The sequence below is a fragment of the Argopecten irradians genome, chromosome 11 (assembly GCF_041381155.1).
Source record: "Argopecten irradians isolate NY chromosome 11, Ai_NY, whole genome shotgun sequence".
In the NCBI taxonomy this organism is placed as follows: Eukaryota; Metazoa; Mollusca; class Bivalvia; order Pectinida; family Pectinidae; genus Argopecten; species Argopecten irradians.
Genome location: NC_091144.1, coordinates 21,323,908 through 21,335,562, shown reverse-complemented (window position 1 = coordinate 21,335,562; position 11,655 = coordinate 21,323,908). Strand labels below are relative to the sequence as shown.

Below are 11,655 nucleotides of genomic sequence, written 5' to 3'. Positions count from 1 at the left end.
GCCACTTTCAGCATTTCGATGTTTGCTAAAAACAGCAACATAGTGCCACGTTAGGCGTTTCGAGGTTTTCTATAAACAGTAATATAGTGCCACGTTAGGCGTTTCGAGGTTTGCTATAAACTAACATAGTGTTACGTTAGGCGTTTCGAGATATTCTATATACAGTAACATAGTGCCGCGTTAGGGGTTTCGAGGTTTGCTAAACATGTAAACAGTACCATAGTGCCACGTTAGGCGTTTCGAGGTTTGCTATAAACAGTAACAAAGTGCCACGTTAAGCGTTTTGAGGATTGCTTTAGACAGCGACATAGTGCCACCGAGGTTTGCTATAGACAGAAACAAAGTGCTACTTTCAGCATTTCGATGTTTGCTATAAACAGCAACATAGTGCCACGTTAGGCGTTTCGAGGTTAACTATAAACAGTAATATAGTGCCACGTTAGGCGTTTCGAGGTTTGCTATAAACTAACATAGTGTCACGTTAGGCGTTTCGAGGTATTCTATATACAGTAACATAGTGCCGCGTTAGTTGGTTTCGAGGTTTGCTACAAACATGTTAAACTGTGTGCCACGTTAGTAAACAGTACGTTAGGCGTTTCGAATTAGTGCCACGTTAGGCGTTTCGATGTTTGCTATAAAACAGTAACTAAGTGCCACGTTAGGCGTTTCGTAGTGCCACTTTCAGCGCGGTGAGGTTTGCAAACAAAGTGCCACGTAAAGCGTTTCGAGCTTTCTATAAACAGTAATAGTGCCCCGTTAAGGGTTTCGAGGTTTGCTTTAGACAGCAACAAAGTGCCACTTTCAGCATTTCGAGGTTTGCTATAGACAACAAAACAGTGCCACGTTAGGCGTTTCGAGGTTTGCTAAAAACAGTAACATAGCGCCATGTTTAGCGTTAAAAAGTTTTCTATAAAAAGTAACAGAGTGCCGCGTTAGGCTTTTCGAGGTTTGCTATAAACAGTAACATAATGCCACATTAAGCGTTTCGAAGTTTGCTATAAACAGTTACATAGTGCTACGTTAGGCGTTTTGATGTTTGCTATAAACAGTAACATTGTGCCACGTTAGGCGTTTCGAGGTTTGCTACAAACACTTCGTGTATTTTAAGGACGTATCTGATTTGGTGGTAAAGGAGTGTCCGAGTGTCTGTAGAACAACAAACAAACGACCGGTTACCCGCGCCTTCCAGACGAAGTGAGAGAAAAATAATCCTTTAATGTCTTGGGAAATCTCAACCCACGGAAACAATTCCTGTCAGACTATCAGCAAGCTTCGTGTGTTGCAAATAAAGAATCCTACCCTTCCGACTCAGAATTCGCCGTGAAATTAGATGATAATAAGATTTGTATTCTAAAAAAAAGGTAAAGCGGGGGCTATAATTATTACAGCTCGTATTACAAAGTACATATTACATCAACTGCTTAGGGCATTGGCAACAGTACCTATTTCACATTTTGACGGAATGGTTTTTTACGAAGTTCTTCGCATACCTGGTGAAATTTTAAATCACGTGGACGTTTTATAAATGGCAATCTAACACAGCTGCAGTTACTCTTTGCATGCTCAAAATGATGAAAATGTGTTCTCTGTACACAGCTGGTACCTTTTCTATAATATTAGGGAATGACTGTTCTGTGTCTATCTTCCTCGGGGAAAACCATTGTCATATAAATATTTTTGCAATATTTCAAAGTAACCTTTAGGAATAGCTGGTTATCAACCAGATGCCTATAAGAGTCAAAATTGAGGTTCGGAACTGCACCTTTAGACGTTTCTGAGGTTGATATTCAGCCCATTGTAGATGGCATACCTATGTTTTAAATGTTACATTAGAATCCCCGCATTTGAAGTGTAAGTAGGAATTCAGATGTTCGTATTTTGTTTTTTAACCCCTAACCTCATTCATTCGTTACTAAAGCATTGGATGTAAATATTTTATTGTTTGTTACATTAGTTGTAAACCTAGAACACATTACCATGCATCAGGAGATATGCGTATCCTCGCATTACATGTATGGCATCTCTATCACAAGCTGGCATTTAAGTTGTTGGTACATACATGAAGCAATACACCAGTACCATGTTTTTTTCTTGCCGAGTGTTCAATGTGCTATTTTATAAGTTCATCTTGATGAAAGCATTAGATACATGGCACTTCAGTAAAAACAAGCTATCTTATAATATGTAGATTGAATTAGTTATTTGTACCAGTATGCAGTGAATAATAGTTGTTGTGGTTTGCCAAATTGCAAATACCGTTCAAAGGGAAATAACTTTAACCAATATTTTGTATCATGGATCGCATATCTTATTTTTATGTTTATTTTTATTAAGCAAGAAAAACTAAATATATTAAAGAATATATTGATTTTAATGACCATGTGTTTGATTCGTTGTGAAGAGGGAATATACACCTATCGTTTACTTACACACGTAATTATCTATACATATGGAACTATTCCAAAGTTCTTCCGTCGGAATTGGTCCTTGCGTCCTTCAGTATTTTTGATGGGGTGATGGGTACGGATTGACTTGATTATAGGCAGGCGGTGGCGGACAAAAGTTTGCTCCTGGGCTATTGGGACCTGATATTGGCTGGGGAGGCGGGTAACTACCCCCAGGGTTATTGGGGAGCTGCGGAGGAAGGAAGCTACCCCCGGGGTTGTTGGGGAGCTGCGGAGGAGAGTAACTACCCCCGGGGTTGTTGTGGAGCTGAGGATGAGGGAAACTACCCCCGGGATGGTGGGTTGGCTGAGGAGGGGGATAACTACCCCGTGGGTCATGAGGATGTTGAGGAGGATGGTAAATATTACCCCTGGGACTAGGAGGCGCTGACGGAGGAGGAGGGTAATGCGCAGGTCCCGGGGGCACATGTGGCTCGGAGTAAGGTGGCGGTGCCGGTACTGGTACTACTGCTGGGGCTGCATGATTATGCGTTTCCGTTTTTACTGAAATAGAATTAATGAAATAAAGATAGGGACATGTGAATCTTTGACATCATGATGTATTAATAAATATTTCCACCGTTACCAATACCTCATTCCTTTACCATTCTGTTATTTCTAAAAAAAACACATTATTATGTTGTGTCAGACACTTTACTAAATAATATTTAGTACAATAACTGTACAAATATGTCAAATAAAATCTTCAGGAAGGAATTTCCATATTTCTATATTTTGGAATGAACCGGTCGAGCAACTATGCTGAGTGAGATAAATGAAATGGTAGCATTGAACTTTAATGACCTCTGATAATGCACTGTACAAATTACGTAATGACGGGTCAAAAACGTTGGTGACGTACCACTTACCCACAATGACGTCACTTAGACACTTACCAACGATGACATCAGGTAAACACTTACGACGATGACGTCACTTAGACACTTACCCATGATGACATCACGTAAACACTTACCCATGATGACGTCACGTAAACAATTACCCATGATGACGTCACTTAGACACTTACCCATGATGACATCACGGAAACACTTACCCATGATGAAGTCACGTAAACACTTACCTATGATGACTTTACTTAGACACTTACCCATGATGACGTCACGTAAACACTTACCTAAGATGACGTCACGCGAACACTAACCCATGATGACGTCACTTAGACACTTGTCCATGATGACGTCACGTAAGCACTTACCCACGGTGACGTTGGGGTTAGGATTGATGCTTGCCACCATCACCCGATGTCTGTTATATCTTTTTATCACGAGGAGGATGAAGATTACGAAGAAGATGAAGAAGAAAGAACCTACGGCTGCTCCCGCTATAGATCCGTCACTGCCCATACATGTAACAAATCGATGGATAAATGTAGTTAGAATAGATATATCATTTTTCTATACAATCTAAATATCAGTATTATATCCGAAAAAAAGTATATCCTCTCGTTCTCGAATACCTTTCCTTCGTGAATTACCAAGACTACCCCGACTCTCTATCCGACCTAATACATACATTTGCCTGTACAAGTTAAAGAGGGGGATTTTATAAATTACCAAAACTTGCACTCAATGTAGTTGTTTATAGGACAATGTCCATATGTTGGAACGTGTACAATGGGAGCATCAAACTCTGAATTAACCCGATGATACGGAGACTAATAAAAAAATAAAAATTCATAAAGTGTTAGCGGAGAATATGGAATTAAAGCAGTTGTACTGTTTAAATGAAATACCTGAGACTGAGAGTGCTACAGCATGACCTGGTGTAGAAGTATCCACAGCAGTCCTCGGGACAGTACAGATAGGCGGTGGAGTAGTAACGTCGTGACCAGTAGGAGGAGTAGTAGGACTTCCTGTAGTAACAACTTGTACTACCTTCAGCCAGTCCTGTAACAAACACGACATACAAACATTACAAATATAGTGACCATCTTTGGCCACGACATGCACCTAATATTGGCCACAGACAAACCTAACTACAGTACCAACTCTCACTGACCACAACCAAGCCTAACTACTGTACCAACTCTCACTGGCCACAGCCAAGCCTAACTACTGTACCAACTCTCACTGGCCACAGCCAAGCCTAACTACTGTACCAACTCTCACTGGCCACAAAAAAGCCTAACTACTGTACAAACTCCCACTGGTCACAGCCAAGCCTAACTAATGTACCAACTCTCACTGTCCACAACCAAGCCTAACTTCTGTACCAACTTTCATTGGTCACATTCAAGCCTAACTACAGTACGAACTCTCACTGGCCACAACAAAGCCTAACTACTGTACGAACTCTCACTGGCCACATCAAAGCCTAACTACTGTACAAACTCCCACTGGTCACAGACAAGCCTAACTACTGTACCAACTCTCACTGTCCACAACCAAGCCTAACTTCTGTACCAACTCTCATTGGTCAAAGTCAAGCCTAACTACTGTACCAACTCTCACTGGTCACAGCCTAGTGAAACTACTGTACCAACTCTCACAGATCACAACCAAGCCTCACTACTGTACGAACTTTCATTTGTCACAACCAAGCCTAATTACTGTACCAACTCTCACTGGCAACAGCCTAGCCTAACTACTGTACCAACTCTCACAGATCACAGCCAAGCCTCACTACTGTACCAACTCTCACTGTCCACAACCAAGCCTAACTTCTGTACCAACTTTCATTGGTCACAGTCAAGCCTAACTACTGTACCAACTCTCACTGGTCACAGCCAAGCCTAACTACTGTACAAACTCTCACAGATCACAACCAAGCCTAACTACTGTACCAACTCTCACTGGTCACAACCAAGCCTAACTACTGTACCAACTCTCACTGTTCACAACCAAGCCTAACTACTGTACAAACTCTCACTGGTCACAACCAAGCCTAACTAATGTACCAACTCTCAATGGTCATAGTCAAGCCTAACTATACTGTACCAACTCTCATCGGCCACAGCCAACCCTAACTACTGTACCAACTCTCACTGTCCATAACCAAACCTAACTACTGTACCAACTCTCAATGTTCATATTCAAGCCTAACTACGGTACGAACTCTCACTGGCCACATCAAAGCCTAACTACTGTACAAACTCCCACTGGTCACAGACAAGCCTAACTACTGTACCAACTCTCACTGTCCACAACCAAGCCTAACTTCTGTACCAACTCTCATTGGTCAAAGTCAAGCCTAACTACTGTACCAACTCTCACTGGCCACAGCCTAGTGAAACTACTGTACCAACTCTCACAGATCACAACCAAGCCTCACTACTGTACGAACTTTCATTTGTCACAACCAAGCCTAATTACTGTACCAACTCTCACTGGCAACAGCCAAGCCTAACTACTGTACCAACTCTCACTGATCACAACCAAGCCTAACTACTGTACCAACTCTCACTGGTCACAACCAAGCCTAACTACTGTACCATCTCTCACAGATCACAGCCAAGCCTCACTACTGTACCAACTCTCACTGTCCACAACCAAGCCTAACTACTGTACCAACTCTCACTGTTCACAACCAAGCCTCACTACTGTACCAACTCTCACAGAGTCAAGCCTAACTACTGTACAAACTCTCACTGGTCACAACCAAGCCTAACTACTGTACCAGCTCTCACAGATCACAGCCAAGCCTCACTACTGTACCAACTCTCACTGGTCACAACCAAGCCTAACTACTGTACCAACTCTCACTGTTCACAACCAAGCCTAACTACTGTACAAACTCTCACTGGTCACAACCAAGCCTAACTAATGTACCAACTCTCAATGGTCATAGTCAAGCCTAACTATACTGTACCAACTCTCACCGGCCACAGCCAACCCTAACTACTGTACCATCTCTCATTGGTCAAAGTCAAGCCTAACTACTGTACCAACTCTCACTGGTCACAGCCTAGTGAAACTACTGTACCAACTCTCACAGATCACAACCAAGCCTCACTACTGTACGAACTTTCATTTGTCACAACCAAGCCTAATTACTGTACCATCTCTCACAGATCACAGCCAAGCCTCACTACTGTACCAACTCTCACTGTCCACAACCAAGCCTAACTTCTGTACCAACTTTCATTGGTCAAGTCAAGCCTAACTACTGTACCAACTCTCACTATTCACAGCCAAGCCTAACTACTGTACAAACTCTCACAGATCACAACCAAGCCTTACTACTGTATCAACTCTCACTGTTCACAACCAAGCCTAACTACTGTACCAACTCTCACTGGTCACAACCAAGCCTAACTATTGTATCAACTCTCATGTCACACCAAGCTAATACTGTACAACTCTCACACTGGTCACACACCAAGCCTAACACTACTGTCATCTGTAAACTAGCTAACTACTGTACTGGTCACAACCAAGCCTAACTATGTACAACTCTCACGGCACACCAACCTAACTACTGTACCAACTTCAAGCAAGTCAAGCTAATCTGTACAACTCTACACTCTCACAGTCACACCAAGCCTCACTACTGTACCAGCTCTCACAGCACACCAAGCCTAACTACTGTACCAACTCTCACTGTCACAACCAAGCCTAACTACTGTACAAAACTCTCACTGTTCACAACCAAGCCTAACTACTGTACAAACTCTCACTGGTCACAACCAAGCCTAACTAATGTACCAACTCTCAATGGTCACAGACAAGCCAACTAACTACCAACCTAACTATAAACGCAACTATACTGTACCAACTCTCACCGCACTCCCCACAGCCAACCCTAACTACTGTACCATCTCTCAATGGTCACAGTCAAGTCTAACTATTCTGTACCAACTCTTACCGGCCACAGCCAAGCCTAACTACTGTACCATCCCTCACTGGCCACACCCAAGTCTAACTACTGTACCAACTCTCACTGTCCACAGCCAAGCCCAACTACTGTACCAACTCTCACTGTCCACAACCAAGCCTTACTATATAGCTACAGTACCAACTCTCACTGGTCACAACCAATTAAAAGCCTAACTACTGTACTTACTCTCACTGGTCACAACCAAGCCTAACTACTGTACCAACTCTCACTGTCCACAGCAAGCCTAACTACGTATATATTCTACCAAATCTCACTGGACAAAACCAAGCCTTACTTGCTTTTAAACGGTGAACAGTTACACTTAATTTAGAAAGGATACTATACATGTTGGTAATTTTATGGGCATTTATCCACATTGTCTTTCCTCTGGGTAATAGTTGGTTACATACAAGGTGTCACTTAAAACGAAGGAAGACTCTATCAGTTTCTTAAAAAATCAAATACTTGATTTTTAGTAGAAAGAATCAACAACAATATGGTGATTTTATTTGAATAGTTGTACATTTGTTTACAAAATTGATTCGTCGATGGATAATTTTACGCTGATTCTTTATAGACAATAAAAACTGAAACAAACTTTGAATAAAAACATAATATTTAATGGGTTAATACCATTGTAAAATATTTAATGCACACTTACTAAAATCGTTTTAGCCACCATATGGACCATATACTGTGAAGGTTTACAAAAAAAATATGGTTTGTCAAACACAGTTTTTCGAGTTATCTCCCTTTGACTGTCCGACGAAGGTCACATTTCTGGATCTTCTTTCGCGAATACGTAACTTATTTTAATATACGCTATATCAGAGATTTTATTTTTAATCTCTGGCAATATATAAACATGGATTAACGTTTATTTTGCGAAATCAGGTACATACATGAATATATTTGGAAGAAATTTACCTAAAATAACCATAATATACTGTACAACTGTTTGTAAATTATCGTAATAATTATGTTAAAATGATTTTGAGTGAACAGTCTCTCTTGAGATCTGAACAGTATTATTAAGAGTATGTATACTCATTCAACTGATTCCAGTAAAACTTTGTTTGGATTTGAAATAAATCAATCTAACTTTTAAACCGTGAGACATGATGTAGGTAGTTGACCACCATGTGTAAGTTACTTTTATACTACAATAAATCATTGTTATACTTACCTGTATAAATGGTGAGAGCAAGTAAACACTGAACCAGGTCCAACATCTTTGTACAATGTATAGGCCTAGCACTCTCTTCATCCTAAAATTGTAGTTGAATCTATACTGTATATTGTGTTTACACATATAAAATTAGCAACTGTAACGAGCTAATATCTGTTGTTGTTGTTTTTGTTTGTTTTTTTAAGAAATATTTTGCGACAGTTATTCGGAAGATCAATATATATAATAAAGTAGGTTTTCTATTGATTCTCAAAATCAAATAAAATACATTAATGTAGACATGATACCCTTTTATATACTCTTGAGTTAAGATAAGATAAGACAAGATAAGATATTTATGGTAGCAGGCAACTTGCCTCTTTTTCCATATCTAAAATATACATTATAAAGTTGATCATTGTTATTAATAAATAAAAGTTTTCAATTTCCAACATTGAATAGATCTAATGTTTTGTTTTTTATACATCTTGTTTTGGAAATCTCATAATTTTCCTGTTCCATGGTGACCGCGGACTCTATACACATAATCTTCCGTTTCTTCAGCGTTCTTGCGTTCGGCCTCTTCTCTCATTTTCCTGTTGGCTTTCTGTAAGATCATTCCTCAGTTGAGTTGTCACCATGAAACTCCCCACCACTTCTAGTTCTACAAGTTCTACATGTGTTCATGCATCCCAGTCAATTTAAATGCTACAATAATATAATTGTACGCAAATCCTAAGTTTGATTGGGCGCGGGAGCTTGGCATACCCGCGACTCCTACAGCTTAGTCCTAGAATCGTATAACGTCTGTTGGAATATTATCGAGGTCGTTAATATGGTGTTATCGTGGAAGTATTCTGATGTAGAGTGCTCTAAATACAATTTCCTTTTTCATCAGATGAAATGCAATGATTTTGGAGTACAGTTGCATCATTTACAGCATTGACTATAGGTCTTAGATATTTTGACGTTTTTTCATGAAGTGTCCGATAATACCCCCACCGACGTTAGATTGGGCGCGGGGACTGGGTCGATCATTACAATATTCATGTATTTTGTTGAGCTCAATATTTTACCGCAGCTGTGATGTGAATAGGCCTTAATTTTAAATGCAGTTAATTTCGAACTTACAATTTGTGTACAATTGTATTGTAGCATATAAAAAAAGACTTACCGTCAACTTCCATCCTTTGCTCTCCGTGTATATTACCCATTCTCCATGACGTCATTATGACGTCACCGCATTACAATAACAACGTGCATGTGACGTCATAATATCCACGAGTGCATAAAATGTGTTCATAATGCTTCAAGTCATATACGGCTAATTAGTAACAAACATAACTTTCCTGCTTTTTGTGTATTACAATTCAAGTAGACCTAAGAAATGTCACTGGTAAATATTGCTATACTTAATAAAAGGTTACGGAGCCTGGTTAGTATAATAAGTTGGTTTTGTTAAAAAATCTTTATTCTTCGTCACCTTAGAATGCCAGAAGAAAACAAATAGGTTCTATGCATTATTTGTTTCCTGTACGAGTATATATAACAATCAGAAAGAATGTCATTCATAGCAAGTACAATATACAGGTTTATTAATAAGGATGCTTTCGGTTTCGATTTGTATCTTTGTATTTTTATTTTCATGATAGTCTATTTTACATCAAACATTTTGTTAAGCCTCACAAGATAGTTCGCTGTAGCTCGATCGAGTGATAATATGTTTACTTAATATAAAGCATTTTGACATGCGGGTAGTGGCAAGTTTTCTCGAATTTTAATTTAATGAGTAACCTCATCATCACTTAATGCGGGATAGGGGAGGTCACTCTTACAGACTTACCGTCGATTTGAAAGGTGTTCGATAAAATATTTCAAGACACAAAACAGACGTGTTATAATGACGTCGCGTATGTACTATATGTAACATTCAGTTAGACTATCCCTGAATTCGATTAAATGTCTCCATTGTATAGATATCCTGACATCAACATTAACAACCGGGGGTCATCACTAATTTAATTGTAAGACCTAATTGAGGAAGGGCAGGGCAGGTGAAATTGTGTACCATTCTCACGCGAGCACGAGGACAAATTTTCGCATATGACGTAACAACACGTAATGGCCACTAATATTACGTCATAGTCAGGCCACTTTCCTAATTACGGAGCTAAACATTACAATACTACAGTATCTTCCTAAGTAGCGCATGAACGGGCAAACTAACTGCCGAACGAAACATGGACGAGAAATATTTAATTAAATTAAATCAAATTAAATTAATGGTTACAAGTAAAAGAATACGCTACATGTCATTGTTAAAAGGAACAGTAAAGCGGCCCATACCCTTCAATAAAAACAATTACATGGCAATTTGAAATAGACATCATTTTTGTATAGCCAATATGAGAATCCAAAGATAATATGGGGAAAGACATTATTGTATTTTATTTTGATGAGCAATTTAATCAGAACTGTATTTCGTGATGTACATTTTTTTACATGCACGTGCAGTACTGTACATGTACCATTATGAAGATTGATGTCAATGTGATAATCTACATAACTGACAACTTAAAGTTATATTAGTTATTAGAAGCCAGATTATTTAGAACCTCAAAATGGATTCGTTGTATAAAACTGTTTCGAATGGTTCCCAATTCAGTTTCTAAACATATCGCTAATTGTATTTTAAAATGATCTTTGCAGCATGTTTTGATATTTTTTCAATTTTGGCTATGTGGTTTTGAGTAGTATCTCCCCTTATGATTAAACTATCTTCCTATGGCATCTATATGGTATTTTGTGATTTTTCGAAGGCTTTCGACAGGGTATGGCATAAGGGTCTCATACATAAGCTGAACAATTACGGTATATCAGGTCAACTTCTTCGATGGTTAAGTAACTACTTGTGTAACAGAAAACAAGCGGTTTTTGAAAAACAATCATTATCTTCTTTTAAAACAATACTTGCTGGTGTTCCTCAAGGTTCTGTACTCGGACCCTTGTTTTTCCTGATATACATAAATGATATCTCTTGTAATCTTGCTTCTCTATCTAGGCTTTTTGCAGACGATACCTCACTCTCTTACTCATCCTCGAACTTACTTCTAATCGAGAACGAAGCACAATCGGACTTAAGGAAACTAGAAATTCGGTCGAAAGATTGGTTGATGAAATTCAATCCCATTAAAACAGAGGCTC

At 39.2% G+C, this 11,655-nt stretch overlaps 1 protein-coding gene across 3 annotated transcripts; it reads right to left on the bottom strand.

Moving 5' to 3' along the window:
- Positions 1–2,374: 2,374 nt before the first annotated feature.
- On the bottom strand, positions 2,375–9,700 carry LOC138335754 (MAPK-interacting and spindle-stabilizing protein-like). Of its 3 annotated transcripts, XM_069284919.1 has the most exons (6): positions 8,937–9,151; positions 8,470–8,551; positions 4,201–4,354; positions 3,664–3,803; positions 2,647–2,948; positions 2,375–2,607 (listed from the first exon to the last, which is right to left on the bottom strand). In XM_069284919.1, exons 1-6 carry the CDS (start codon positions 8,955–8,957, stop codon positions 2,497–2,499), a joined length of 810 nt encoding a protein of 269 aa, XP_069141020.1. In that variant the 5' UTR covers positions 8,958–9,151; the 3' UTR covers positions 2,375–2,496. The 3 variants fall into 3 exon arrangements, with proteins under 3 accessions (XP_069141020.1, XP_069141019.1, XP_069141021.1); XM_069284918.1 differs by having other exon boundaries at positions 2,378–2,948; positions 8,937–9,148; XM_069284920.1 differs by lacking the exon at positions 8,937–9,151 and adding an exon at positions 9,626–9,700 and having other exon boundaries at positions 2,379–2,948.
- Between the last annotated feature and the right edge of the window lie 1,955 nt (positions 9,701–11,655).